Source organism: Ostrea edulis, chromosome 5 (assembly GCF_947568905.1).
Source record: "Ostrea edulis chromosome 5, xbOstEdul1.1, whole genome shotgun sequence".
Taxonomy (NCBI): domain Eukaryota; kingdom Metazoa; phylum Mollusca; class Bivalvia; order Ostreida; family Ostreidae; genus Ostrea; species Ostrea edulis.
The window spans coordinates 38,747,624-38,773,860 of record NC_079168.1 but is presented as its reverse complement, the minus strand read 5'-3'; the positions used below and the strand labels follow the sequence as shown (position 1 = coordinate 38,773,860).

At 35.7% G+C, this 26,237-nt stretch overlaps 1 protein-coding gene across 1 annotated transcript in view; it reads left to right on the top strand.

The window, feature by feature from the left end:
- The window catches only part of LOC125650225 (cleavage and polyadenylation specificity factor subunit 2-like), a 118,476-nt gene that overhangs the window by 64,871 nt on the left and 27,368 nt on the right, over positions 1-26,237 (top strand). The window contains exons 10-11 of the mRNA XM_048878340.2: positions 2,544-2,711; positions 17,760-17,863. Coding sequence (XP_048734297.1) covers positions 2,544-2,711; positions 17,760-17,863 — 272 coding nt within the window. The remainder of the gene's footprint in view (positions 1-2,543; positions 2,712-17,759; positions 17,864-26,237) is intronic.

Below are 26,237 nucleotides of genomic sequence, written 5' to 3'. Positions count from 1 at the left end.
GAATTTTGGAACTAAAAAATTTGAAACTCTTTAAAAAAAGAAGTTACGAAAATTATGCTTCACTTGGGCAACTCTTGTATACAAATTATTGATGGTTAAATATGATTCATTTCTGATACAAAAATATCTACATAATTGAAGATTATTTTTCCGAGTGTTGCAAGCGAATATCCTAATACCAAAACTATCACTAAATTATTAAATTAAATTTCTGATGATAGCAGAAGGCGACTCAAGAATAATTCATGGCACTGTGTATTTCCTCTACCGTATGTGAATATTTACCCAGTTTTTGTTAGACTTTCTTTAGTCATAACTTTTTGTTCATGCAGAAAATATGCAATAGCATTTAAAGAAATAGATACCTCATAAAAAACATACTTATTCAATCTTCTCTGTTTTCTTGCGACATTGTAATTGGGTATATTTTTTCTTTGAGAGGACTGTTCACAACAAAAAATGGAATTTGAACATCCGAGATGTATTCATCATTCACTCACCATTCATTTGTGCTTGCATTTGCACTCTGCATTTGTTCACCATTAACCATTCAATAACACCAAGTTGCATTTTGCGTTCACTAATCTTTCACCAAGTTGCATTTCACGTTCACTATAACCGTTCGCTTTGTGTTCATTTACCATTTAGTAAACTCAGGTGACCTATTGCAATCGGTCGTCGTCCGTCGTCGTGCGTTAACAATTGAACATTTTTAACTTCTTCTTGATAACTACCAGTCCAATTCTTTTCAAATTTGGTATGAAGCATCTCTGGGACAAAGGGGACATAAATTGTAAATTTCAGGTCTCCAGCACCCCTCGGTCATTAGGGGCAGGGCAAAAACTGCCCAAAATTGTCCAATTTTCAAAAATCTTCTCAAGAACCGCACATGTGTAAGAAAAATTAAATGCATGGTGATGGAGAGCAGGAAGTGTAAATTTGATGATCCCCAGAGTAAGGGTTCTGACCCCAGGGTGGGGCCAAACTCAGTATACAGTATTTATGTGTAAGTTTGCTGATACTGTATAAAATCTTAATGCATACTTAGGAATAGCAGAAAAGGATGTACAAAAAATGGTGAATTTCAATCAAAACCCAGGGTATGACTTTGGGGTGAGTCCAAATTAGTCATATCTTTTGATGTTTTAATGTTAATACACCTATTATTTAAAGCCTTTCATCAGTGTATGCACTTTTGAAGGCAGTGAAGATTTAAGAACACATCTTGTTTTATACTGTTGCTGAACATTAGAATTTAGCTATAGATATTCAGAACAGGAGATATATTCTAGATTTCATAGCCCATGGAAGTAGTGATACATTTTCACTAGTATTCAGGTGACCAATAAGGCCTGCGGGCCTATATCTTGTTCATCATTCACTCACCATTCAAGTAGAACGTTTCAGGGACTGTACATACTGTGTATGACAGTGACAAGTATAGTATTTTGAGCCTGTCCTGTTACAGGAAGCCCAACCAAGCTGCCTCTCTGTATTTGTTAAGCGACTCAAGTGACAGTTGTAGTATTCTGAATATGCCCCAGTTTGGATACATGACCCTGGGCTCTCCAGGGAGTATTAGCCCTATATTACCTCTATTTGTTGAATAACTAGTATTTTTAGTATAGAAATAGAGGTGCATTGAATGAATAGCATGGAGGATGCCTTTTATTCTTCAAGGTCAGAATTCAAAGGTCAGTGTTATACATATAGTATCACTTCGTAGGAAAACCTTGAAGGCAGAATACAGACCAAACCGTTGGGGCTAGGACCATCAAACTTGGTACACATACACACCTTATGCCAAGTGGAGAATTCCTATAGTTTCTCAAGGTCAAAGGTTAAGGTTGTAATATTAGTTAGTAGAAAAGCCTTGTTTTCATTACAGATACAAATATTGCCCTGAAATTTAGTCACAAGCTTCCTTTCGGAGGAATATAAGCTCAGTTTTTACATTTCAGCTGGATTGGTGCACTATGACCTACTTTAGGGGTAAAATTAGGTCAAACAGTTTTCCAGATTTTTTTTTATCAATTCAGAGTGTATACTGGTGTGCTTACAGGTCCAATGGGCATATGTTGAACCGTTTGTGGTACTATTGTTAGTATACATGTAGTAGGAAAGGTGTGTTATAGGGACTCATGAAAAGTATGCTGGCAAGAAGCATTGCAGTTCATAGTCTCTGGTTTTTTCAAAAAATGAATTTATTTCTTATATTTACATTCTGCTTTCATTTCTTTCATAATTCCTAGTTGTTAGAATAGACATACTATATTTATCAAGATTCATATGCGCATTGTTCACAACTGCATCACGTTCATGAGCAAATTTAATGGCTATCATTACAATGTGTAACGATATCAAATGCAAAAACATTGAAAATGTAAATATTTTGTTGCGCATGGGGTTCACATCCTTCCAACGAAGGTTTTCTGATTTTGAAGATAATTATAAAAAGATTCCTATGAGACTTTTGTTTATAAAACAATCAAAACATTAATATTCATCAATCAGGAATACTTGGAACCTCTCTTTCTTTACAGGTGGTTTTGGCCAGTGTTCCAGATTTGCAGTGTGGTTTTTCTCGAGACTTGTTCCTAGCCTGGTGTGGTAGTCCTAAAAACAGCATCATCCTGACAAACAGAACCTCCCCAGGAACTCTAGCAAGATGGCTGATAGACAATCCAGACAACAAGACTGTTACCATGGATGTAAGAGTTTGTCTTTGTATTAGAATTAATTCATCTCTATTAATGCGCTAAGCTTATAGCTTCTGAATCAGTGCTTTTTTTGGTCACTGGTTGGATTTCTACTTTTTGCATTTCCAGATATAACCAACTCTTAGGAGCTGACTTTGAGTAAAATAGCTTGCAAACGTTAAGCATAACAAATTAATGCAAAAATCTAAATTCTAATGCAATTGAAATTTAATTAGAGAATGAAAGTAAATTTTTCTCTTTTCTATGATTTAAAGTAATTTTTTAAGTTGTTGCAGTTTATGCATTATAAACTGGGAAGCAGTTTATAAAATTGCTTAAACTATCCCAACTTACTTTTTTTTTAAATGAATAAAATTTAATTTCATTCCTTATAATTTAACTTAGTAAACTGTGTTTGATATTATTTGATGAATAATTCTATAGAAAATTTGAATTTTATGTGACTCAGACCAGTATTGCCGTACTTATATAGCAACAAAATGGAAACTGAACATTCCAAAGTATTGTGACGTCATTCTTAGTACGTCATATAGTGGGACTGAATGGCAATTTTATTTATACGATATAAAGAAGTTAGAACGTTGATAAAGGCAAATGAACCAATGAAATTGTGTGTTACAGGTAAAATTAAATTATTTTTCAAATGAGACACTGCAGATTTTTCCTTCATCTCTCAAGTTCCATTGATAACACAGAATTCTACCTGTCTGCTATTTCCAAAGAGATTATAGATATGGGACCAGTCTAGCCTGGTGTCTTAATGGGGTTAAATGTCCATTCAATTTTGCGGCCATTGGTGTTTAATCATTTAGCTAGCTGATACATATCTGTAGAACCAACCAGACCCAATCTTACAGATAGCAGACTCACAGAAAACTTGTCTTGGTAAATGTCAATTTTTTCTTTTTACTGCATGTTAATGATTGATTACACATTCAGAACTGCTAGTAAAGAATAATATTAATATTGCACCTGATATTTGTGGCTAAATTAAAGCCGTATTTCATGTAAATGTCGGAATCCACTCGCTTTGTTGCTATTTAGTACTTTTGATGTATTTTAGCAATGGTGTCTTTCTTTTAACAGGTTGTATTAGCAGGTTACTTCCATAGGTTGTAAATGAAACACCCAAGCAATTAAATTATCTGAAAGTTGTCAAATTTGACCATTTTGTAGTCGAGTTTGGTTAAATTTTAACGTGTGGCCAGTTTTTGTACATTTTTCAGTCTTTTGAAAGATGAAGCAGTGACTCATTAGAGATGAAAGATGTAAAAATGTTATACATTATGTAGTGTTTTGTAAAAATATTCCAGTCCCTTACATTTATGACTGTATATCATGCATGATTTAACTCCCAAAAAATGTTGTAAGTAAGTTAGTTGAGTGGTATAAACCGCTGGACACAAAGAATCTGCCGGTATGATACCTCATATCTTTTATTTTCATAATTTTTTGGAAGGCTAATATATTCTATTTTATCACAATTTTTTTTATATATTGTCAAATATCAATTTTTCACAAGAAAAAATAGTATGTATTTTGATGAATAGATCTTTTCCTTGCCTAATGTTCACCCTTTGTCCTTGCAACATATTGTAAATGAATTTTTAAAAATTTACACTTTGATCATAGCACATCAATCTATACAACTACACACCAAATTCAGCTCAATATCTGCAACTATTGCAAGATTAAACCCCAGAAAACTACAGCAATGACAGAAGAAAAAAGGGGCATATTATGGCAGTGGCCAAAAAAAGAAAAACAAAACAAAACAAAAACACCGTAAAGGTCAAAAGGATGGATGATAAAGATCAGTTTTCATATTTCCTTGATTACCCTTACAGTTCGTAGTTACAGTGAGGACAAGGGGAAAAGGTCAAGGTCACATTGACTTTATAGTTTGTGACAATTTAAAATACTTGTAATGTGTTCATGTATTTTTTAACAGAGACTGCATGCATGTGTGTGACCTCTATGTGTGTGTGTGTGGCATCCATATGTGTGTGTCTGACCTCTATGTGTGTGTGTGACCTCTATAAGTATGTGTGTGACCTCTATGTTTGTGTGTAACCTCTATATCATCATCGGAAACCCACGGTCGGTCGCTCTACGATTACCTACCATGGGACACAATGCCAGTATTTTCGCTAGAAGGTGTATCTCAGCTTCTATATGCGATTGGTCGCTTTACCATTCCTTATTGCGATATTCAACCAATGAAAAAAATCCTTATTTCCAGTCCTCGGTAGCATAGAAAAACATGCTTTCAAAGCCAAGATTTTGACTACGTTTAATTTAAGTTGGACAAGTTACAAAACTTTCAGCATCTGCATTATTGAAGCAGAGGATATATTTGTGTCTATGAAGACAGCTAGGGAGGAAAAAGCCTGTGTTACCAAGCGTTTACTATCGTACTGCGTACGAGTCTATGTACAGGTCTACATGTTCAGCACTTGTAGTTCCATCATACGGGAGCAATGTGTTTTTTTATCGCAATTCACCTTTGAATTAGAACGCTTTGACCGATATAGTATTGCGTTGTGTGACAACACAATTGAATCTGTTTGTAATACAATTGTGAAATGCAACTGAAACTCTCATTGGTCCATATGTATAAGTCCACCCAAATTCCCTTATACGGGAATAGTCAGCATTTGTAAACATGACGGCCAGATGCTAGATGGAAAAAAAAAACTTCAGAGGAAGAAAGAGAAAAAGTTGTATTCTTGTGTTGTTGTCTCATAAATTTAATATTTAAAAAAATTCCTAACATATTTTCCTACTATACTTGTGTCCAAACATACCTTCAAATATTTATTAAAGCCCCATACGACCCAAAAACTTGATCACAGCTTTTGATGATTTCGTTCGTAGACGTAACCATGTTAGGTAGCCAGTCAATTCGAATCCCGGTTCACTTCTCTACTGGCACAATAGCGTCTAGATGTGTACTAATACCCCACAAATATTTTAGCTAAATAGTTTAAATAATATACCACGTACCCCAGTCCTATTAAATGATAATTATTCGAATAGCTAAACTCACGGCGATGCGGCTTTCATTAGCCAAGGGCTTATGTAGCATTGCATTTTCGTTAATCAAGAGCTTATTTTACCTTTACAAAAAATGTTTTAATTTCTATTAATTGTTCGTGTTGATAATAAATGAAGAGCGAATACATAACTTACAACCAATTTTATGAATAAGATACCAATAGCAAGAGTTCGAATTGACCGGCTACCGAACATGGCTACGTCAACAAACGAAATCATTTGAAGCTGCGAGTTTTCGGGTTGTGTGTGGCTTTAATGAATATTTGAAGGTATGTTTGGACACAAGTATATAGTAGGAAAATATGTTGAAGATTTTTTTATATTGGGTTTATGAGACAGCAACACAAGAATACACCGATATCAGGCCTCAACCGTCTGCAGCTTTTTGTGACCCGTAAACGGAAGGTTTTTATAAAAGGTGGATCTTTTTAGAGAGCTACAGTTCTCCAGCTACACTGAATCCGCTCGAGAAAGTGGGCGGTCTGTAATCGGCCAATGAAAACTCTTGTTGTATTACATCAAACATGTCATTCAAATTGTTCAATCGTCTCATTCAATTGTGTCGTCACACAACGCAATACTATATTGGGTAAAGCGTTCTAATTCAAAGGTGAATTGTGATAACAGACTTGGTATTTCTCCGGTTTATATAGATATGTTAAGCTTACTTGCGTATTAAGTACTGCCGTAATTTGTTCCAGTTGTGTTGTCGGCACAATTTGAGCCAGTAATTGTGACCATCGATCTTTACATACCTCTCTCGTTTAAACACAATTGATGTCTCACCTACGCTAATTGCAAAATGACATGTGAACGGGATTGTAAGACCATATTTTAATTCAAATTTGCATCTAATTTTCAGATTGTATCATGCATGACTGATTTTATTCACGTGCCATGAAGCAGTGATGATAATAAACATACCAGAGCCGGATCCAGAATTTCGGGGGGGGGGGGGGGGGGGGGGGGGGGGGGGGCCGGGAAGCACATGTAAAAGTGAAGTATTAGTTAAAATAGTTAGCCATTTTGGGTGCCAAATATGGAGTTTTCATCTATATATCTTTGATAGTGGCACAACAAAACACACACACTTTCATGGGTGTCGCCATTACAGCTGACACTTTGAGTACCAGGAATACTTACGGCAATTCCCATTGGTCCTCGATAGGTCACGTAAGGTCACACATTTTAATGAGTTATGCGAAAATATCGGCGTTGTGTCCCACGGGAGGTAAACGTAGAGCAACCGACTATGGGTTTCCGACGATGCCTCTATATGTGTGTGACCTCTATGTATGTGTGTGCCTCTATATGTGTGTGTGTGTGTGTGTGACCTCTATGTTTGTGTGTGTGACCTCTATGTTTGTGTGTGTGACCTCTATGTATGTGCGTGCCTCTATATGTGTGTGACCTCTATGTATGTGCGTGCCTCTATATGTGTGTGACCTCTATGTATGTGTGTGCCTCTATATGTGTGTGTGACCTCTACAGTTGTGTATGTATGTGTATGCCTCTACATGTTTGTGTGCCCTCAATTGTATGTGTCTCAATCCAAAATCAAGGCTAAAGTCTCCAGGAGAAAAAAAAAGTGGTAAATGCTTGTCTAGCCATATTTTTGTGATTACAAAGATTGCTTTTGACTTGTGTTTCTTAGCCTTTTATTAAGGTTATGAATACAAGGTCAAGCTGACATGTGTTAAAATTGTAATCTGGTTGATAGATAAATTTATGTTATGCAAAGATTGTAAAATGTGAATGTGGTGTTCAAATATAGGAGTAGTTAGCACAGGGTGTCAAGTCCCTATTTATTCCTATATTTTCCTATAATCTTGAAGGTTCCTATATTTTCCCTATAAGTCATTAAAATCCCTGTAAAGCCCTATATATATCCATAAAAAAATGACAGTCCTATATTCAAAAATGATAAAAGAAAACAGAAAAAAAAATCCAGGAGCTGATGCTAGATTGATATTTGATTAGATTGTTATGAAGAGAATAACTATGATGATTGTATAAGAAATGTCTATTGGATGGAAAACTGTCCACATCTGAAAGGATTTTGTCTTTGTTTATGTTTGATATTATTTCTTCTCCAGTAAGATACTATGCTTGCTAGAGTTTTGTGCAGAAACAATAAACTTTTATACAAACTTTTAATAAAACCCCTATTTATTCATATAGATCTACTGTAAAAATCACTGTATTTGCCCTATAAACTGCAAAAACAAATTCCTTATAATAATCCTGTATTTTTTAGACCAAAAGTGGCTTGACACCCTGTATGCAGTATTTTGAAGGAATGTACACAAGTTTTAATGTGCCCTGCAGGAGGTGTGAGTCCAGTCAGAGACTTCCTGTTTGAAATTACCTCAGATCACAATCTAGAAGACTGCCATTCTTAGGGATTATTGTAAACATTACCAAGGTCATAAGTAGTCAGCACTGTCATTACGAAGGTCAAGTTTGCCCTAGAATGAATGCTTCAAAGGAAGTTGTTTGCTTGTGGTTCTTCTGTAGGCAGTGATGGTTCTATTTACCCTGAGAAATGATGGGATTCTCACTGAATGAGCTGCTCTTTTCGCACTTGAAATATTTTTCAAGTTGTATTTTATGAAGTGTTATCTGGTCCTGTTGTTTACAACCATGTAATTGGTGTATTATAGGCTTTAGTTTAAAAATGTTCCCATTAGGAGCCTTAATTTGTAGTCCTAATGAGGAATTTATTGATTTGTTTCCCTGCTTTTATCAACATTGTAATTGCCAATGCCATTTTAATATCATCTATTTGTTCAACTGCAGTCCCTTTGGAATACTGGATATTTCTTACAGTTAAGATTAATGAAAAAATACTGTTGAAAATCAGTTCATGTAGTAGCAGAAAGAATTGCCCCCTCCTGTCCCACTTTGGAATTAATTCCCTGTGGTTGTGGGCGTGGTCTTTTCTCTTGGGAAACCAAAACAAAGAGCCAGGTACGACAAAATGGGGTGTGAGTGAGTTCCCACTGAACTCTGCCGCTTGTCATTTTTGTTCCCACTAGACAATTGGTTACCATGACAAAAATTAGAGTGATTTTTGTTCCCACTAGACAATTAGTTACCATAACAAAAATTAGAGTGATTTTTATTTCTTAGCAGCTAAGCAGTTGGTTAATATGACTAGAATTAGAGCACATGGATAAAGGTTTAGAAAGTAAAACCATGTGACTATGATGTGAGTGCTATTAAGATTGATAGCTTACTTGTAGCAATCACCATGTAAGACTTCTCTGTCCCTCGATTCCACGATTTTGTCTAAATCTTGTGATTAAGAGACAGTAGGAACTCCATACTTTGTGCAAAAGTTATTTGATATTACATGACCCAAGGTCAAGGTAAATGGTAGAACAAAAGTTCAACTTTTTTTCCTCAAGGTCACAACTTTGTAATGGAGAGACATTAGAAGGTCATACTTGGTACAAAGGTTACTTTTGGCCAGTTGGTGTGTTATACGACCCAGACACAATGTCATTTAGCCAAACTTAAGGCCACTGGTGAAAAAAAATACATGTGATGGATTCAATGTCAGGCAAAGGTTCATACACATGTGACAGATTCAATGTCAGGCAAAGGTTCATATACATGTGATAGATTCAATGTCAGGCAAAGGTTACTATACATGTGATAGGTTCAATGTCAGGGAAAGGTTCATATACATGTGACAGATTCAATGTCAGGCAAAGGTTCATATACATGTGATAGAATCAATGCCAGGCAAAGGTTCATATACATGTGACAGATTCAATGTCAGGCAAAGGTTCATATACATGTGATAGAATCAATGTCAGGCAAAGGTTCATATACATGTGATAGAATCAATGCCAGGCAAAGGTTCATATACATGTGATGGATTCAATGTCAGGCAAAGGTTCATACACATGTGACAGATTCAATGTCAGGCAAAGGTTCATATACATGTGACAGATTCAATGTCAGGCAAAGGTTCATATACATGTGACAGATTCAATGTCAGGCAAAGGTTCATACACATGTGACAGATTCAATGTCAGACAAAGGTTCATATACATGTGACAGATTCAATGTCTGGCAAAGGTTCATATACATGTGATAGAATCAATGTCAGGCAAAGGTTTATATACATATGTGATAGAATCAATGTCGGGCAAAGGTTCATATACATGTGATGGATTCAATGTCAGGCAAAGGTTCATATACATGTGATGGATTCAATGTCAGGCAAAGGTTCATATTCATGTGATAGATTCTATGAGGAAAAGGTTGAAATCTTGCTGATTTAAAGGTCACAGATTTGGGGGTATTGGGGTGAGATTTTTATCAGCATCTAGCAACCCAGATTTTGGAGAATTTCCCAACCTATACTCATGTATGTATTGTTGTTTTGACATAAAAAAGAATGCTTCTCTTTAGAAAAATGTAAAATAACAATCAAATTAATCTTTTTTTTTTCAAATTAAAGCTTAAGCATTAATTGATATTGAAATTTTGACAAAAAGGCAACAAGCCAGTGTCTAATCATTTGAAAATGATAAGTATTATTTTTGTTTAATTATAATGATATCCTAATCAACCTTTTAACCTGATCGATAGTCCAAGGCATCAATCATTTCACTTTCATATTGTCTTTTGCAACCAGTGATTTTATCTCGTATTTTATGAAATATGTCAGGAATCGTTTACTGTACTAGGGTGATAAATTATTGATATTGGCTACAATATCTGTATTGAAGCAGAATACCTGTGGATGACAGGTGTGTGTTTATGGCTTCTAATACTATTCAGTTCATCTGAGACACAACTCAGAAGATGCACAATGACAGATTTTTTAAAATGAAGTGTGAAAATTTGTTTGCTGCATATGAGAGTGTGAGATTGACTTGAAAAGTGTGAGATTCTTGTGCAAAGCATAAGCTATCACATGCATGATTTTTCATAGCCAGATACTGGTAACACGGCATGTTTTTCTAGGTTTATACACAGAGTAAGTATTCCATGGTAAAATGATGTCATTCTCTCCTGCATATATTACTTTCTCTTTTTGTATTCAGTTTAAGAAATGCAACCCCAGAAAGCAAACCAATATATATGATCTTGACTTTTACTCTTCAGACCCCAATAATTCAATTAAGATATACTCTTTATTAATTACTGGTTGTAGCCGCTTAGTGGTTAGGCTGGTCACTTTGCAACCAAGAGGTCCTGTGTTCTATTTTCTATGTTGGCTCCAATTGTCAAAACTAGAATATTTTTAAACATAGGTAGTGACTGGTCCATTTCCAAGCACATATAGCATTAGAAATGAATGTCGAAGGTCTCCCAGATATGACCTTGCATGAAAACGGAGTTTCTGTGTTATGGTAAGCATTGGCATGATTTTAAGGGGGGGGGGGGGGGGGGGGGGGGGGGCTCATTGATATTGTTACCGCAGTAAGGGCCAATATAGATCTTAGAATCAAGGCAATTCTCCTAAAACTCAGGTACTGTTCATGGGTCAAAATTAACTTTTTCTACCACAGGCTAATTTTAGCCTATGGGTAAAGAATTCACAGGCTAAAATTAAAACCTACAAGCTAAAATAAAAATAATGAAGAGTGCTCTTTTTTCATATGCTTTTTTTTAAATCAACGATTTTCCCCATCATTACTGAGCCTAGTGGGTCAACTACACAAGGACACTAAGTTACATGTACGTAAGTCATATGGTGCAATGTTTATATAGGTCTCTTGATTATCGCACCTCTAATCCATAACCTGTTTACCACAGGTCTAGATCCAGTCTTGCAATTTCATGCCACATCAGGGAATTGTCACTTATGATTTTTCAAAGTGAATCCCGGACTCATGGTTTTATAAGCAGCACGATCACGAGCCCCATGAACTTTTTTGATAATCGTCTACGTGGTGAGCAGTGCACTCATGTCATCACTACAACCCAACCTCAATATGACAATAAATTAATTTAGAGAGGACATTCTCATGATTCTGATAAAAATGACTACTTGGAATTCAATTTAATCACCCCTATAAGTGCCACACATGTCTATATTTTTAATCATAATGCGATGTCTGACCTCTAAAGCATTTGCTTGTCTCCGAGTTTCTTAAAAAAATCATATATGAAAAATCCGGATAGAAACGGTTGTTGAAATCGGTCGTTCATGTCAGCGTTTGTATGATTCAGATTGCAAGTTTAAGAAAACGAATAGCGCATCACCGTATAAAACGAATACGATACGATCATAGTTTGTAAATCACCACTCGCTAAGATTTTCGAGTGTCCACTATTTTTACTTGCTCTTCTTCAAATATACTCGCATTTTGCGAGTATTTCTCACTAATTTCGAGCCCTGATGTTTATACATTAGTATTCATTAGAGGGTCTCTACAGCCCAGTAGCTATAAAAGTACTTCGTTGCTAGCTTGAAAATACAGATGTATATTTAATTGCTGTTATAAAATTTAGAAATTCATTTCAAAATTAAGGATTATCTCCCTCATGCATAGCTCTTATCCTTGGACGAATTTGGCTTCACTTTTTTGGCACGCTGTTTTTGGCTATATTTAGCTCTAACACTTCATTGTTATTTCGGATTTCAAACATTTCGGTTGAGCATCACTGAAGAGACATTATTTGTCGAAATGCACATCTGGTGCATCAAAATTGGTACCGTATAAGTTTTACATCTTAGAATCAAGTCAATTCTCCTAAACTCGGTGATGTCTCATGTACATGAGTGAAAAATTCTAAAATGGGATGTAAAATAACATACAAACAAATCTATTCATAACTATTCATTAATGTACATGCAATTTTCATTCATCTTCTTTCTATCTTGTAAAACTCTTAGGGTTTTGCACCTTAGGTGTATATGAGATTTGCATCAAATAAAGGGCCAAGCTCTTTCCCAAGGAGAGATGTTTAAGAAATAGTGACAATATGGTGGGATACCGGGTACATGTTAAAAGAAAAACTTTAATGAAGATTAATGAAAGTGATTAAACTTTGTTAAAATTGTAAGCCTTGGAGCCAATTTAAGGCACAATAGAGGTAAAGCGTAAATTGGAACATTCTTTTAAAATCTAATTTTGAAGAATGTACAACAAGGGTGAAATTTGTCTGGGATTCACGCTATTAGCCGAGGGTCAAGGTATCTTAGCATCTTCATGTAGTGTAGATTCAAGATTATTCACGCCATTGTAGCCATTAGAAAATAAATAGTAGGTCAATTCTTGTATGAACAAGTAGACTTATAAAAGTCTTAAAGTTAGAAAAAATAATCAGAATTGTCTAGATCGATGTATTTGGTAGCATATTTCTTCGGGGCGAGATAAGTACAAATAAGATACAAGATCCCAGCAGGATGGAATCTTTCAGAACCTTCTCTCCAGTATAAATTTATTATGAAGGTTTATGTCTACTCAACATCCTCTGAAGATTTCAGAGTTCAGTAACACCACCAAGGTAAAAGTCGGACTGGAGACGGTCTCTTTATGTCAGTAACACAGCATGGACGTAGAGTTTTAGGTCTTTCTTCTATTTAAAGATGTCGTGATATGTGAATCAATCATAAATCAGCTGCCGTTTATATTGTTAGTAGCTAGGTGACATGATTTGTCAACAGCTGGATTCCGCTGTTTTTTTATGTGTCAGCTAGGTCGGGAAAACAAATCAATGTATTCTGTATAATTGAGGAAATGTTTTTAATGCCACTAGATTAGGCGTAACTGTTAATTGACCAATATAAAAAAAATGTTTTCTGATTATTGAGCCACAATAGAAACACCAATAGATAGTTTTGCTACTATAGAAGGCGGCTCTGTGTCCCCGACATCCAGCTTCCTGTTTAGACGGGAGCTGTAATTTTATGTGAAAGTTCCAGGCAGGAAACGGTGTCATGATGTTGTTTAACTTTCGGTGTATTTATTATTGTCGTCCTTTGTTTGTTGGGATTGTGTGGGTGTTAAAAGTGAAAACAATGAAATACAGTCAGGTGACATCAGACTGTTACGATCCACTGTACTGTTAGAGGGGTGGTTGACATCAGACTGTTACAATCCACTGTACTGTTAGAGGGGTGGTTGACATCAGACTGTTACAATCCACTGTACTGTTAGAGGGGTGGTTGACATCAGACTGTTACAATCCACTGTACTGTTAGAGGGATGGTTGACATCAGACTGTTACAATCCACTGTACTGTTAGAGGGGTGGTTGACATCAGACTGTTACGATCCACTGTACTGTTAGAGGGGTGGTTGACATCAGACTGTTACAATCCACTGTACTGTTAGAGGGGTGGTTGACATCAGACTGTTATGATCCACTGTACTGTTAGAGGGGTGGTTGACATCAGACTGTTACAATCCACTGTACTGTTAGAGGGGTGGTTGACATCAGACTGTTACGATCCACTGTACTGTTAGAGGGGTGGTTGACATCAGACTGTTACAATCCACTGTACTGTTAGAGGGGTGGTTGACATCAGACTGTTACAATCCACTGTACTGTTAGAGGGGTGGTTGAGATCCACTGTACTGTTAGAGGGGTGGTTGACATCAGACTGTTACGATCCACTGTACTGTTAGAGGGGTGGTTGAGATCCACTGTACTGTTAGAGGGGTGGTTGACATCAGACTGTTACAATCCACTGTACTGTTAGAGGGGTGGTTGACATTAGACTGTTACAATCCACTGTACTGTTAGAGGGGTGGTTGACATCAGACTGTTACAATCCACTGTACTGTTAGAGGGGTGGTTGAATCGTCATCGTCTGATGGATAGTGACAAGGCCAAAATAAAGTGTATATTTCCAATTTCCTGACCCTACCTATGGTTTTGCTGCCGACCCTAAATATTTTATTGATGATATACATAAATAAAATAAAAATCTGAAATTTTCAAACTGGATTTTTTTTCTTTTTCGCATTTGAGTTTCTCTTACATTACATTTTGACTACACACTAATCTTCAAAATGTTTGACAAGTAATTGTAATGTATTAAGACATATATTCAAAGCATATCAAAAACTAAGATTTCAAAATAAAATGTTTTAATAAAATAATTGTTTTACCTACCTACCTTACCTAATTTTTAGGGTAGGAAACACACATATATTTTATATTGGCATAATTTGATTTACAGAGTTTTAAGAATTTAATGTATTGGTCAGTTTACTGATTCCACCAGTCTGTACAATGAAATGTAAATTAATGATGTCACTTTCCCATACTTCAAACAAAACTGTCACAGACATTTCCTTTAGACAACTTTCAAAACTTGGCTTAATCCATTGTCGGAAACCCATGGTTGATTACACTTCGTTCCTCTCTCCATCACCCATGGGTCCATTTATTCCTACTCGCTCGTTCTCATGAATAATTAATGAGGCAATTTGATTGGGCGCTCATGGAAAACCCTAAGCAAATTTCTCCAATCAAAAAGACGCTTTCAGCCCAATTTCGGTATACAATTGCTGTGATAGCAAAGTTAAGTTAGTGCTACCTTTAAAAACAGAAGAGTTCTATTACTATAACAATTACTTTGATTGGACGATATTTTAAAATATTTATTCATGAAAATGAGCGAGTAGGAATGAATGGACCCACGGGTGATGGAGAGAGGAACGAAGCGTAATCAACCATGGGTTTCCGATGATGGGCTTAATCCGATATAAACCAACACGATAGAAAATGTATTCATTTGAATTCACAAGACAACTACATTTAATTATGTTGCTACTGTTGGGGTGGGTGGAGGTACATATACATAAGACAATCCAGAATCTTTTTCTAAAGAAGGAGAGGGGGGGGGGGGTCACCATGTGTAATTTTCTCCAATCAATACCCTGGAATAACACTTAGTATTTTACAACTGAAAGTGCTTAAGAAAAGGCAAAGGTATCTTGCAGGATTAAGGATGGGGTTTACAGATCCAGGCTTAAGGATGGGGTTTATAGATCCAGGCTTAAGGATGGGGTTTACAGATCCAGGCTTAAGGATGGGGTTTATAGATCCAGGCTTAAGGATGGGGTTTATAGATCCAGGCTTAGGGATGGGGTTTACAGATCCAGGCTTAAGGATGGGGTTTATAGATCCAGGCTTAAGGATGGGATTTACAGATCCAGGCTTGAGGATGTGATTTACAGATCCAGGCCTAAGGATGGGGTTCACAGATCCAGGCTAAGGATGGGGTTATAGATCCAGGCTTAAGGATGGGGTTTACAGATCCAGGCTTACGGATGGGGTTTACAGATCCAGGCTTAAAGACCCAATAAAATATGGTTTCTTCACGGATCACTGGATGTGGGTGGAGCTCATCTATGTTCATTGTTATTTACCTGGCCAAGAGACCAGGATGCTGTGTATACTTTTGATGTACACAGGAAGGGTCTCAGGGCTGTCTGCAGTGTTTCTGTGGTCATAGTGTTTGTATAATGGTTGTATCCCTATGGCTAGATGACACACAGTCTACACCACCCCCTCTTTCTTTCTTACTCTTGGTCATTGACTCAATGAATGATTTCTTTTTATAAATATAGAACTATCATAAATTGATAATATAAATTATTTCAATAAGTTAGAAGATTTAGAAATTAATAGGCAAATTATTGTTTGATTTCTGATTGTGTAATTTATAATACATGTATATAGAGGGGGAAATTACAATTATATTAAAATTGCATTGTTCAGGGGTCTTTATAAAAAGAATTGAATTACCAGAAAATAGCAGTTGTGGACAGGTCAATGCTACCAAAACTCTAGAATACAAGGCTTCCTCAAGAATGCCTGTAGGTACTGGCTGTTATTGTTATCAAAACACCTGTCTGGGGTAGCTCTAGATCAGTTCTGCAGATGTCACTCCACCTGAGATCTATTGTTAAATGTTTGATTGACAGAAGGCTAACAATTTGGGGGTGTTAACTTCAAGTTGGATCTTTAAGGATGGGGTTTACAGATCCAGGCTTAAGGATGTGATTTACAGATCCAGGCTTAAGGATGTGATTTACAGATCCAGGCTTGAGGATGTGATTTACAGATCCAGGCTTAAGGATGTGATTTACAGATCCAGGCTTGAGGATGTGATTTACAGATCCAGGCTTAAGGATGGGGTTTACAGATCCAGGCTTGTAAGGATGGGGTTTACAGATCCAGGCTTAAGGATGGGGTTTACAGATCCAGGCTTAAGGATGGGGTTTATAGATCCAGGCTTAAGGATGGCATTTATAGATCCAGGCTTAAGGATGGCGTTTACAGATCCAGTCTTAAGGATGGGGTTTACAGATCCAGACTTAAGGATGGGGTTAGACCCTATTGTCACCTTTATGCCCCTCTCCCCTCATTTTGTCTCTAAATGCTTGTCTAGCATAGCTTCTACCAATGAAATAAAGATGTTTGATTAAAAGAAAAGAACAGGAAAACTCTGTAATGTGATGAAGATCGCACAATAGAACAAAACATCTTCATAAATCTCCATTCAATATCAAGGGTTGGTGATAATCCCTTAAATCTCTTTGTAGCATTGATGTATTCTTCATAGAGCAAATTAGTCTAAGAACAATATATCACATTCAATGTGTACAGAGTCCCAATCTTTAACCTCAAGGCCTGAGTGTTGCAGTCTGCCTCACAATTAGCTGCAGAACTGAAGCTCCGAGAAAATACTGGGACAGCTAGACCAGATCAGTCCCAATATTTTCTTAAAGAGCTACCTCACAATGTAATACACACCATAATATGAACATGCAACATGATCGTATCACAATTTATACCCTAGCTTTAGTAAATGACTTTAATGAATCAAGATTTCTGTTGTTTATTTTGTAGTGGTAGTGATTTTGGTATTATCTGGTCTGAGTTCATGAATTAAAGCAGGTTCTTTTTCTTCCAAACTTCACAATTATACAATTACTTGTGTAATTGTCTCTCAGATAGAAATAAGAGCATTGAAACGATTGCTTTCTCGATTTAGATACGAAGACGGGTGAAACTGGAGGGCGGAGAGTTAGATGACTATCTCCGTAAAAAGAAAGAAAAAGAGGCCGAGGAACAAAGAATCAAGAATGAACAGAAAAGGTTAATGAATTTTCAATGTAGTCCTGTGTAACTGTGTTGAATAACAATACCTGTTTGCAAGTTATTCAGTCTGAAAGAGCCATTTTGAAAAGCATGCTTCTTGGTGAAGGTTCTGAGCTTTACATGTCCCAGGTTTCTGATCTAATTAAGTTTACCTGTCAGCTACAAAAGTTTATTTTCAGTCATGCTAATATACAAATGGAATTACTTTATAAATCTTAATCCAAAAACTTTAAATGACACGTTTTTTTCTGGTAAGTGCACTTAAATTATATAGCACAAAGCATTATCTACCATTCTCTGGAGTCACCAAGAAGTGGAGAATGATCATTAATAAGTGATTAGATAGATTCCCAAGTGTGGAGTTTCACAACCCGAGCTGGTGAAAACATTTGAATTCATAAATCGTAAGTGATTGTATGATATTGAGTAGGTAAAACATTGATCGTAATTGTGATTGATCCTGCAAATTTAATTTATGTACTCAGTACATGTTTAAAAGACTTTTTCCTCCCAAATCAAATCTGTAGTAAACATGGATTTTATCAGTGCGACTTACCTGCTATGGACATGCCTTGCAAATGTTCGATGAAAATTAAATCAAACTTATCATGATTGATGGGTAACACTTTGCAACAAACAATGAAATTTTATTATAGTTACTTTGTTTTTTAAAATGACTCACAAATATACAATAAAACTTGTTTATAATGTATAAGGGTTTGACATTTACTGTCGATGTTGTAATGAAATCGATTTATTTCTTGAGGGAAAGCAAAGTGATGAAAATCATATCGGTAGATGTGATAGAGTTTTAAATTGAGTTAGATGCTGGTTGGAGATTGGCCTCTAGAACCATTGAAATCAGCTGATATCAGATGAAAGATGACATTATATAGTGGTTGATATGTTCAGTATTCTGTTTGTTACTTGTAGTGGATAGTTTTCCTGACTGTAATGATTAAGTTTTTAGGATGTGTTTTAGTTAAGGACTTTAGTTCATTAATAACTGAGTTATGTGACTAATGCACAGTATTTCATCCACTAATGCAATGTTATATCATATTAGTTAATGCAATGTTATATCATATTAGTGGATTTAAGTCAATTTTTTTTTGGACATTTACATAAGAGTAAGCCATTTTTTACTTGATAAGGGAAGATATATCTGCATGATAATTATTTCCATTCAATTTGATATCGGTAATTTGTAGAATTAATGAATCTAATTATGCAGGAATCGATCAAAGTTTTTTATATCCTTCAGAATACAATCAGCCTAGACATTTATATCCTATATTGATATTTTGTAATATGTAAATTTTTTATGTTATATAAAAGGTCAATGCTTTTATTGATACAAACAGTAGAAGTCTATAACACTGCCAGACAAAACGTTATTTAATGTTAATTTATCAGTTATTTTTTCCAAACAATGCAAAGCAAAATAACATACTGATATCGGTAATTGCTGTTTATTGACAGTTCATTTTTTTTATTGCAATTCACCTTTGAATTAGAACACTTTACCCGATATAGTATTGCGTTGTGTGACAACACAATTGAATGAGACGATTGAACAGTTTGAATGACATGTTTGATGTAATACAACAAGAGTTTTCATTGGCCGATTACAGCCTTCCCACTTTCTCGAGCGGATTCAGGTGATCAGATAAGATGGACGGACTGGAAAATTACTAGCTGCAGAACTGTAGCTCTGTGAAAAAAATATTGTGACGGAACAGAGAGCTACAGATCCACCTTTTATAAAAACCTTTGATTTATGGGGCACAAAAAGCTGCGCACGGTTGAGGCCTGATATCGGTGTATTCTTGTGTTGCTGTCTCATAAATTCAATATAAAAGAAATCTTAACATATTTTCCTACTATACTTGTGTCCAAACATACCTTCAAATATTCATTAAAGCCACACACAACCCGAAAACTTGCAACTTCAAATGATTTCGTTTGTTGACGTAGCCATGTTAAGTAGCCAGTCAATTCGAACTCTGTTGCTATTGGTATCTATTCTTAAAATTGGTTGTAAGTTATGTATTCGCTTTTCATTTATTATCAACATGAATAATTAATAGAAATTAAAAAAATATAGTTTTTGTAAAGGTAAAATCAAAAATGCTACCTAAGCCCATTATGGTCCTTAATTAACACTCATGTGGCAGAGATGGAGACCGGCCCAGACTAATGAAAGCCGCATTGCCGTGAGTTTAGCTATTTGAATAATTATCATTTAATGGAACTGGGATGATTTACTATTTAAAATATTTAGCTAAAATATTTGTGGGGTATTAGTTCACATCTAGACGTTATTGTGCCAGTATGGAAATGAACCAGGATTCGAATTGACTGGCTACCTAACATGGCTAGGTCAACGAACAAAATCATCAAAAGCTGCGAGTTTTTGGGTCGTATGGGGCTTTAATAAATATTTGAAGGTATGTTTGGACACAAATATAGTAGGAAAATATGTTAGGAATTTTTTGGTATTAAATTTATGAGACAAGAATACAACTTTTTCTCTTTTTTCCTTTGAAGTTTGTTTCCATCTGACCGTCATGTTTTCAAATGCCGACTGTATTCCCGTATAAGGGAATTTGGGCGGACTTATACATATATGGACCAATGAGAGTTTCTGTTGCATATTCGCAATTCTATTACAAACAGATTCAATTGTCGTCACACAATGCAATACTATATCGGCCAAAGCGTTCTAATTCAAAGGTGAATTGCGATAATCCTCAGAACCATAAAACTTACTTTTCAAAATTATACCATTTACAACATCAGCGACTGAAAAACACAGAACACATTCAAAAACATCAAAGTCAATGTATTGCTTTAGGCTGATATTATTACTGTGTACTGTACAAACCTATAGACAAGCCACGGATTACCAATGAATGCAGTCAAAATAATTGTTATTGAAGAAATGACATTTTCATGATACTTATAAAAGAAAATGGTTTAAGGTGAAATCCGTGAGATTTGAAACTCTTTCCTGGAGATAATTTTCATGATCATTTAAGAAGAAAAAAATGGTGTAAGTTGAAATCCGTGAGATTTGAAACCCTTTCCTGGAAATGATTTTTAGATGTTTGATTCAGGAAGCAAAACAGTCGATTCATAAGATCTGCATGTATGTGCATTCACTGTAGCCAATGACAGCTTTAAAACAGAATATTTTACAGTTTGATACAATTTTTTACTGTCTGAGAATTATCAGGGCATGTGACACTACATTACATAGTTTAAGGTCTGCTAAGTTTTATCATTGAAACACTATGACATATCCGATAAATGCAATGAGGCAGTGGGTGACATCTTATTTGAAGGAGGTAGACTGCATGATCATAATGCCGGCTGACTTCCTTTTAAAACATGAATGAAAATATAAGTACATGTATCAGCAATATTTGCCTATTTATTTCAAATATCATTGCCTATAGCTGATATTAGCTCAGTTAATAGCACATCAACTGCTGAACTATAATTGCGGGTTCGAGTCCATACAGCAGGGGTTTAAATTTTTTTTCAGGTTGCTTTCTACTAAAACTGCATTTTTTGACAAAATAAAGTAAATTTGAAAGTTTGATTTTTTTTTTTTTCGAATTTCCCCAATACTTGTATAATTGTTCTTTTGCTTATTTTGAAACCCACCCACCCACCCCCCCACCCCCCACCCCCCCCCCACCCAAAAAAAAAAAATTGATCCTCTTTTTCAAACATGTAAAACCATCATTCAGTAAGATATTAAAACACTAAAGCTAGCATTATAGTTTCAAAAACTGATTTGACATATATGAAAAAATACAACAATTTTACAAACATTTCTTCTCCTAAACAATTGTGGAATTTTTATTCAAACTTGGTGCAGAATTTTCTTGGGTGAAAGGGATTCAAGTTTGTTGAAATGAATGGTCATTCCCCCCCCCCCCCCCCCTTTCAAAGCAAAATATAGGGTGCATGGGGTCATTTAAAGATCAAGAACCACTGGGCCAGAAAAGATGAATCTTATGTGAAAGCTTCCTGACATTAAATGAAGATTCAAGTTTGTCCAATCATGGTTCCACCTAGGGTTAGGGTTACATCTTAGGGTTAGGGTTGCAGTTAGGGTTACAGCTAGGGTTAGGGTTGCACTGAGGGTTAGGGTTAGACCCGAGCCAGGCCCACAGCTAGGGGTAGGGTAGGGCTACAGTGGGGGATTAAAGTTTTGCATGGGAATATGTAGAGAAAATTTTAAAAAATGAATGGCAGAGCCATAATTAGTCATATTCAAGCATATTTAGGCAATGCAGATTTAAGTTTGTTCAAATCATGGCTGCCAGGGTAGGGTGGGCCACAATAGGGGATCAAGCTTTTATATGGGAATGTTAACAGACCCTGGAGTGTGTACTGCTACACCATCACTTGAATGGAATGGTATGAAAATGGAAAAATTCTTGCACGGGATGTTAAATGGTTTACAAAGAATGCTGAAGGTTTGCATGAAACGATGAACGGATTGCTTGGAATGATTGAATGGTTTTGTGTGTCCACTTTATGAACAGTCTGGTGTGGTTTACAGGAAACAACAGGAATGGCCTGCACTCTTTTTAATTTTATTTGGCACATATTATAGTGGTGATTTAAACATGAAATAATTTCTATTTATACATAAAAAAAATATTCTGGAAATTTTTAAAAAGGAAGAGTGAGAACAAAATTATTTAGAAAATGATCCATTCTAAAATCAATTATTTTAGATGCATGTCCAGTGTTAATAAATGTAAATTTTTACTATTTAAAGGGAAAGGTAACCCTAACCACATTGTAGCTTTTATGAATTAAATATTACTTACTGATATCATAAATGACAGTCTTTAACAACAAAAATCCTTGCTTAATGATTAAATCAATCTATCATATATTTTAGATTACCTGCTGCTAAGAGAGCGGCCATTGAAGTTTAATTTATGACATCTCACTGTCAGTTTCGGTTTATTTCATCAGCAGCATGCACTGTAAACATGACAAGTCACGAACAGTTAAGTTTGGAGCCGTGTAAATTTGAGCCCGTTCTTTCACAAGAAGAAATTAAGAAAAGAAGACGTTCAGTCAAGTCGCAGACCAGGTAGACGGCACACGTGTCTTCATACAAATGTCTCAAACCTCAACTTGTCATTACGCAAATGATGGATCCACAGTTTATGTAGTCTTTTCTTTTCAGATGACTTGGTTGGGTCAGGAATTAAAAAAAACAACACTTTTTTCACATATCCCCTTCGCATTAGTGAAATTAACTGCTTGACAGGAAGGCATCAACCTATTTATTTGTAAAATCTACCACATGCACATCTTTGATTATAGAATCTCATCAAAACCGGAACAGATGGTCGATGTCAAAATTATTGATTTTTGTGGGTCTTGAATACAAAAGCGTTTCACATTATGACAGCCTCTATAGATAGTGGGAATTTCAATTTTTAACATTTTCAAATTAGTACTGAAGCTTATCTAGGCTGTATATCAACAGAATGTTATGACAAATTTTTATGGCCCCCCCCCCCCCCCTTCAAAGAAGAGGGGCACCTCTCGGTTGGTCTGTATGTCGGTTTGTCAGTAGACCACATGTTGTCCGCTCAATATCTTGAGAACCATTCACTTGATGATAATGATATTTCATATTATATGGGTTGATTATGAGCAGAAGAGGATCCCTATTGTTTTTCAGGTCAAAAGTCAAGGGTCAATCTACTCTGCACATAAGAGTATACTGTTCGCTCAATATCTTGAGAACCCTTTGCTTGACAGACATTAAACTTGGTACACTGGTACATCCTAAGGAGTAGATAACCTTTCTTGATTTTGAGGTCACATGAACAAAGGTCAAGGGTCAAACTGGACATAGGAATATACTGACTACTCAATGTCTACAGGAACCCTTTGCTTGACAGATACCAAACTTGGTACACTAGTATATCTTCAGAGGAAGATGTCCCTTATTGATTTTGAGGTCACATGGTCAAAGGTCAAGGGTCAAACTGGAGATTGTAATATAATGTCAGCTCAATATCTTGAGAACCCTTTGCCTGACAGACATCAAACTTAGTACACTGGTACATCTTCAGGAGAAAATGACCCCTATTGATTTTGAGGCATTTTCGCTAGCCAAGGGTTTACGATCCGCTCTGCTTCTCTACAAACCCTTGGCAGATTTAGTGCGATTTTCGTCCTCAACTTTCAGCATATGATTGGACACCAGGAAAGTCTACTGCTCAATCAGAGAACGTGTTACGTTGGATCACATGCAAAAGAAAGGAATGTGTAAATACCTACAACTGTCACTCAGCCATGTATCAAATACATATTCAAACCAATGATGCCACGTGCGCAGTTCAGACTCGTCTATCCCAGACAGTTGTGTCAGAGCTATTTTCCTCAGTTTGAAATTCACCTTACACATGTGGGGTTATTTTTAGATGTAGACTCAACGACTACATATATTTCATGGATTCACATGTTTATTTTCTAAATGATATTCTCACTGATTTCTTTTTCAAGTATGCAATTAAGAGATAGTTATATTTATTATTGATATTTTGAATGATTTGCATACCATATGGTGTTACTCTCAGCTTAGCCATTTCTAAACAGCCATTTCTAAACAACTTTTAAACAGTAGCTGAAACACACATTTTCATTGGATAAGCATGATGTAAGCCAAACAGGGTTGTTTTCTCCATCCGCTAAAGGGCGCCACTCAAAGCTACGAAAATCACACTAAATCTGCCGAGGGTTTGTAGAAAGCGGAGCGGATCGTAAAGCCTTGGCTAGCAAAGATGATTTTGAGGTAACATGGTCAAAGGTCAAGGGTCAAACTGGACATAGTATTAAATATACTGTCCACTCAATATCTTGATAACCCTTTGCTTGACAGACATCAAACTTAATACACTGGTACATCTTCAGGAGAAGATGACCCCTATTGATTTTGAGGTCACATGATCAAAGGTCAATGGTTGAACTGGACATAGTCTCCTATATTTTAAGAATTATTTGTTTGATTGTCACCAAACTTGGTACACTGGTACATGACCCCTATTGATTTTTAGGTCACATGGTCAATCCACTCTTGACATAGGAAGCTATTGTCTGCTCAATATTTTGAATTGATGATACTACTATCAATTAAATGATGTATGTGTATAACCCTTTTCAATTTTGCACCATGGAGGGCATATGTGTTTTACAAACATTTCTTGTTATCATATAATTAATCCTAATATCATTTATCCTTTAAAAATTGTTTGGGTCGCTTTCCCCTTTAATGTCAATGAATAGATAAAAACCTCATTAAAAGAATAAATTAAAACTTTCAATTTTACTAATTAGTTCAATGACTTAATTACAAAGGCAGATAATAAAATATTTTGGAATTAAACTGATACATATTTTGAAAGCTTCGAAAATAAAAAGAAGATGTGCAAAAACTGAATCGCCATGGAATGACAGTTATTTGACTTATGTATATTGATTATATGCTAGCTGTAATATATTAATTCAAATGGAAAAACAACTGGTAGCATCTGTTTCGTTATAATTTTGATTTTGTTCAAATATAGGACAAAAATATATGGTACAATGTGTATGTATTCCTGGAAACATTGAAATTTTTTTATTAATATTAATCGTCATGGAATGACAATTCTTTGACTTGACAATGTATATTGATTATATGCTGTAATAAATTAATTCTAACTGAAGAACAACTGGTAGCATCTGTTTCGTTACTTTGTTTGATTTTGTTAAAACACAGGACATGGTACAAACAATGTATGTGTATATCGCTGGACATATTAAGAAATAATAATAATGAAAAAATCGGCCTCTTCTAAAAGACAGAAATTGAATAAAGACAGCCATTTTTACAATGTATATGAATTCAACAGATAAAACAGAACTTCTCACCAGACAAGTCTGATCTGGGCACATATTCTCAGGGTGGAGGTAACACGTTTAGAATTCATGCTAAGTTAATTGTTCAACAAGAATGTCACCCAGGATAAAAAAGAACAATCCAACTATAAAATCTAAAAATAGATGGATATAATAATGACTGACTAATAATGGAAAGCAAGACAAACTTCCTGCTGGGATTGAACTCTGGTCAATGGATGTGATAATTAGAGTTGCATGGTGTACAGTGCACATATTGATACATGTGCTGTTTCAGTTTGAAAGACTGGTATGATGGTGAGCCAAGGTGACTCAAGTGAGCCTTGTGGCCCATGGACCTCTTGTTATAATATTGTGCTATCAGCACTTGGCGACAATATATCATTGAAGAAGACTAAAAGAATGAACTGATTTACAGCGA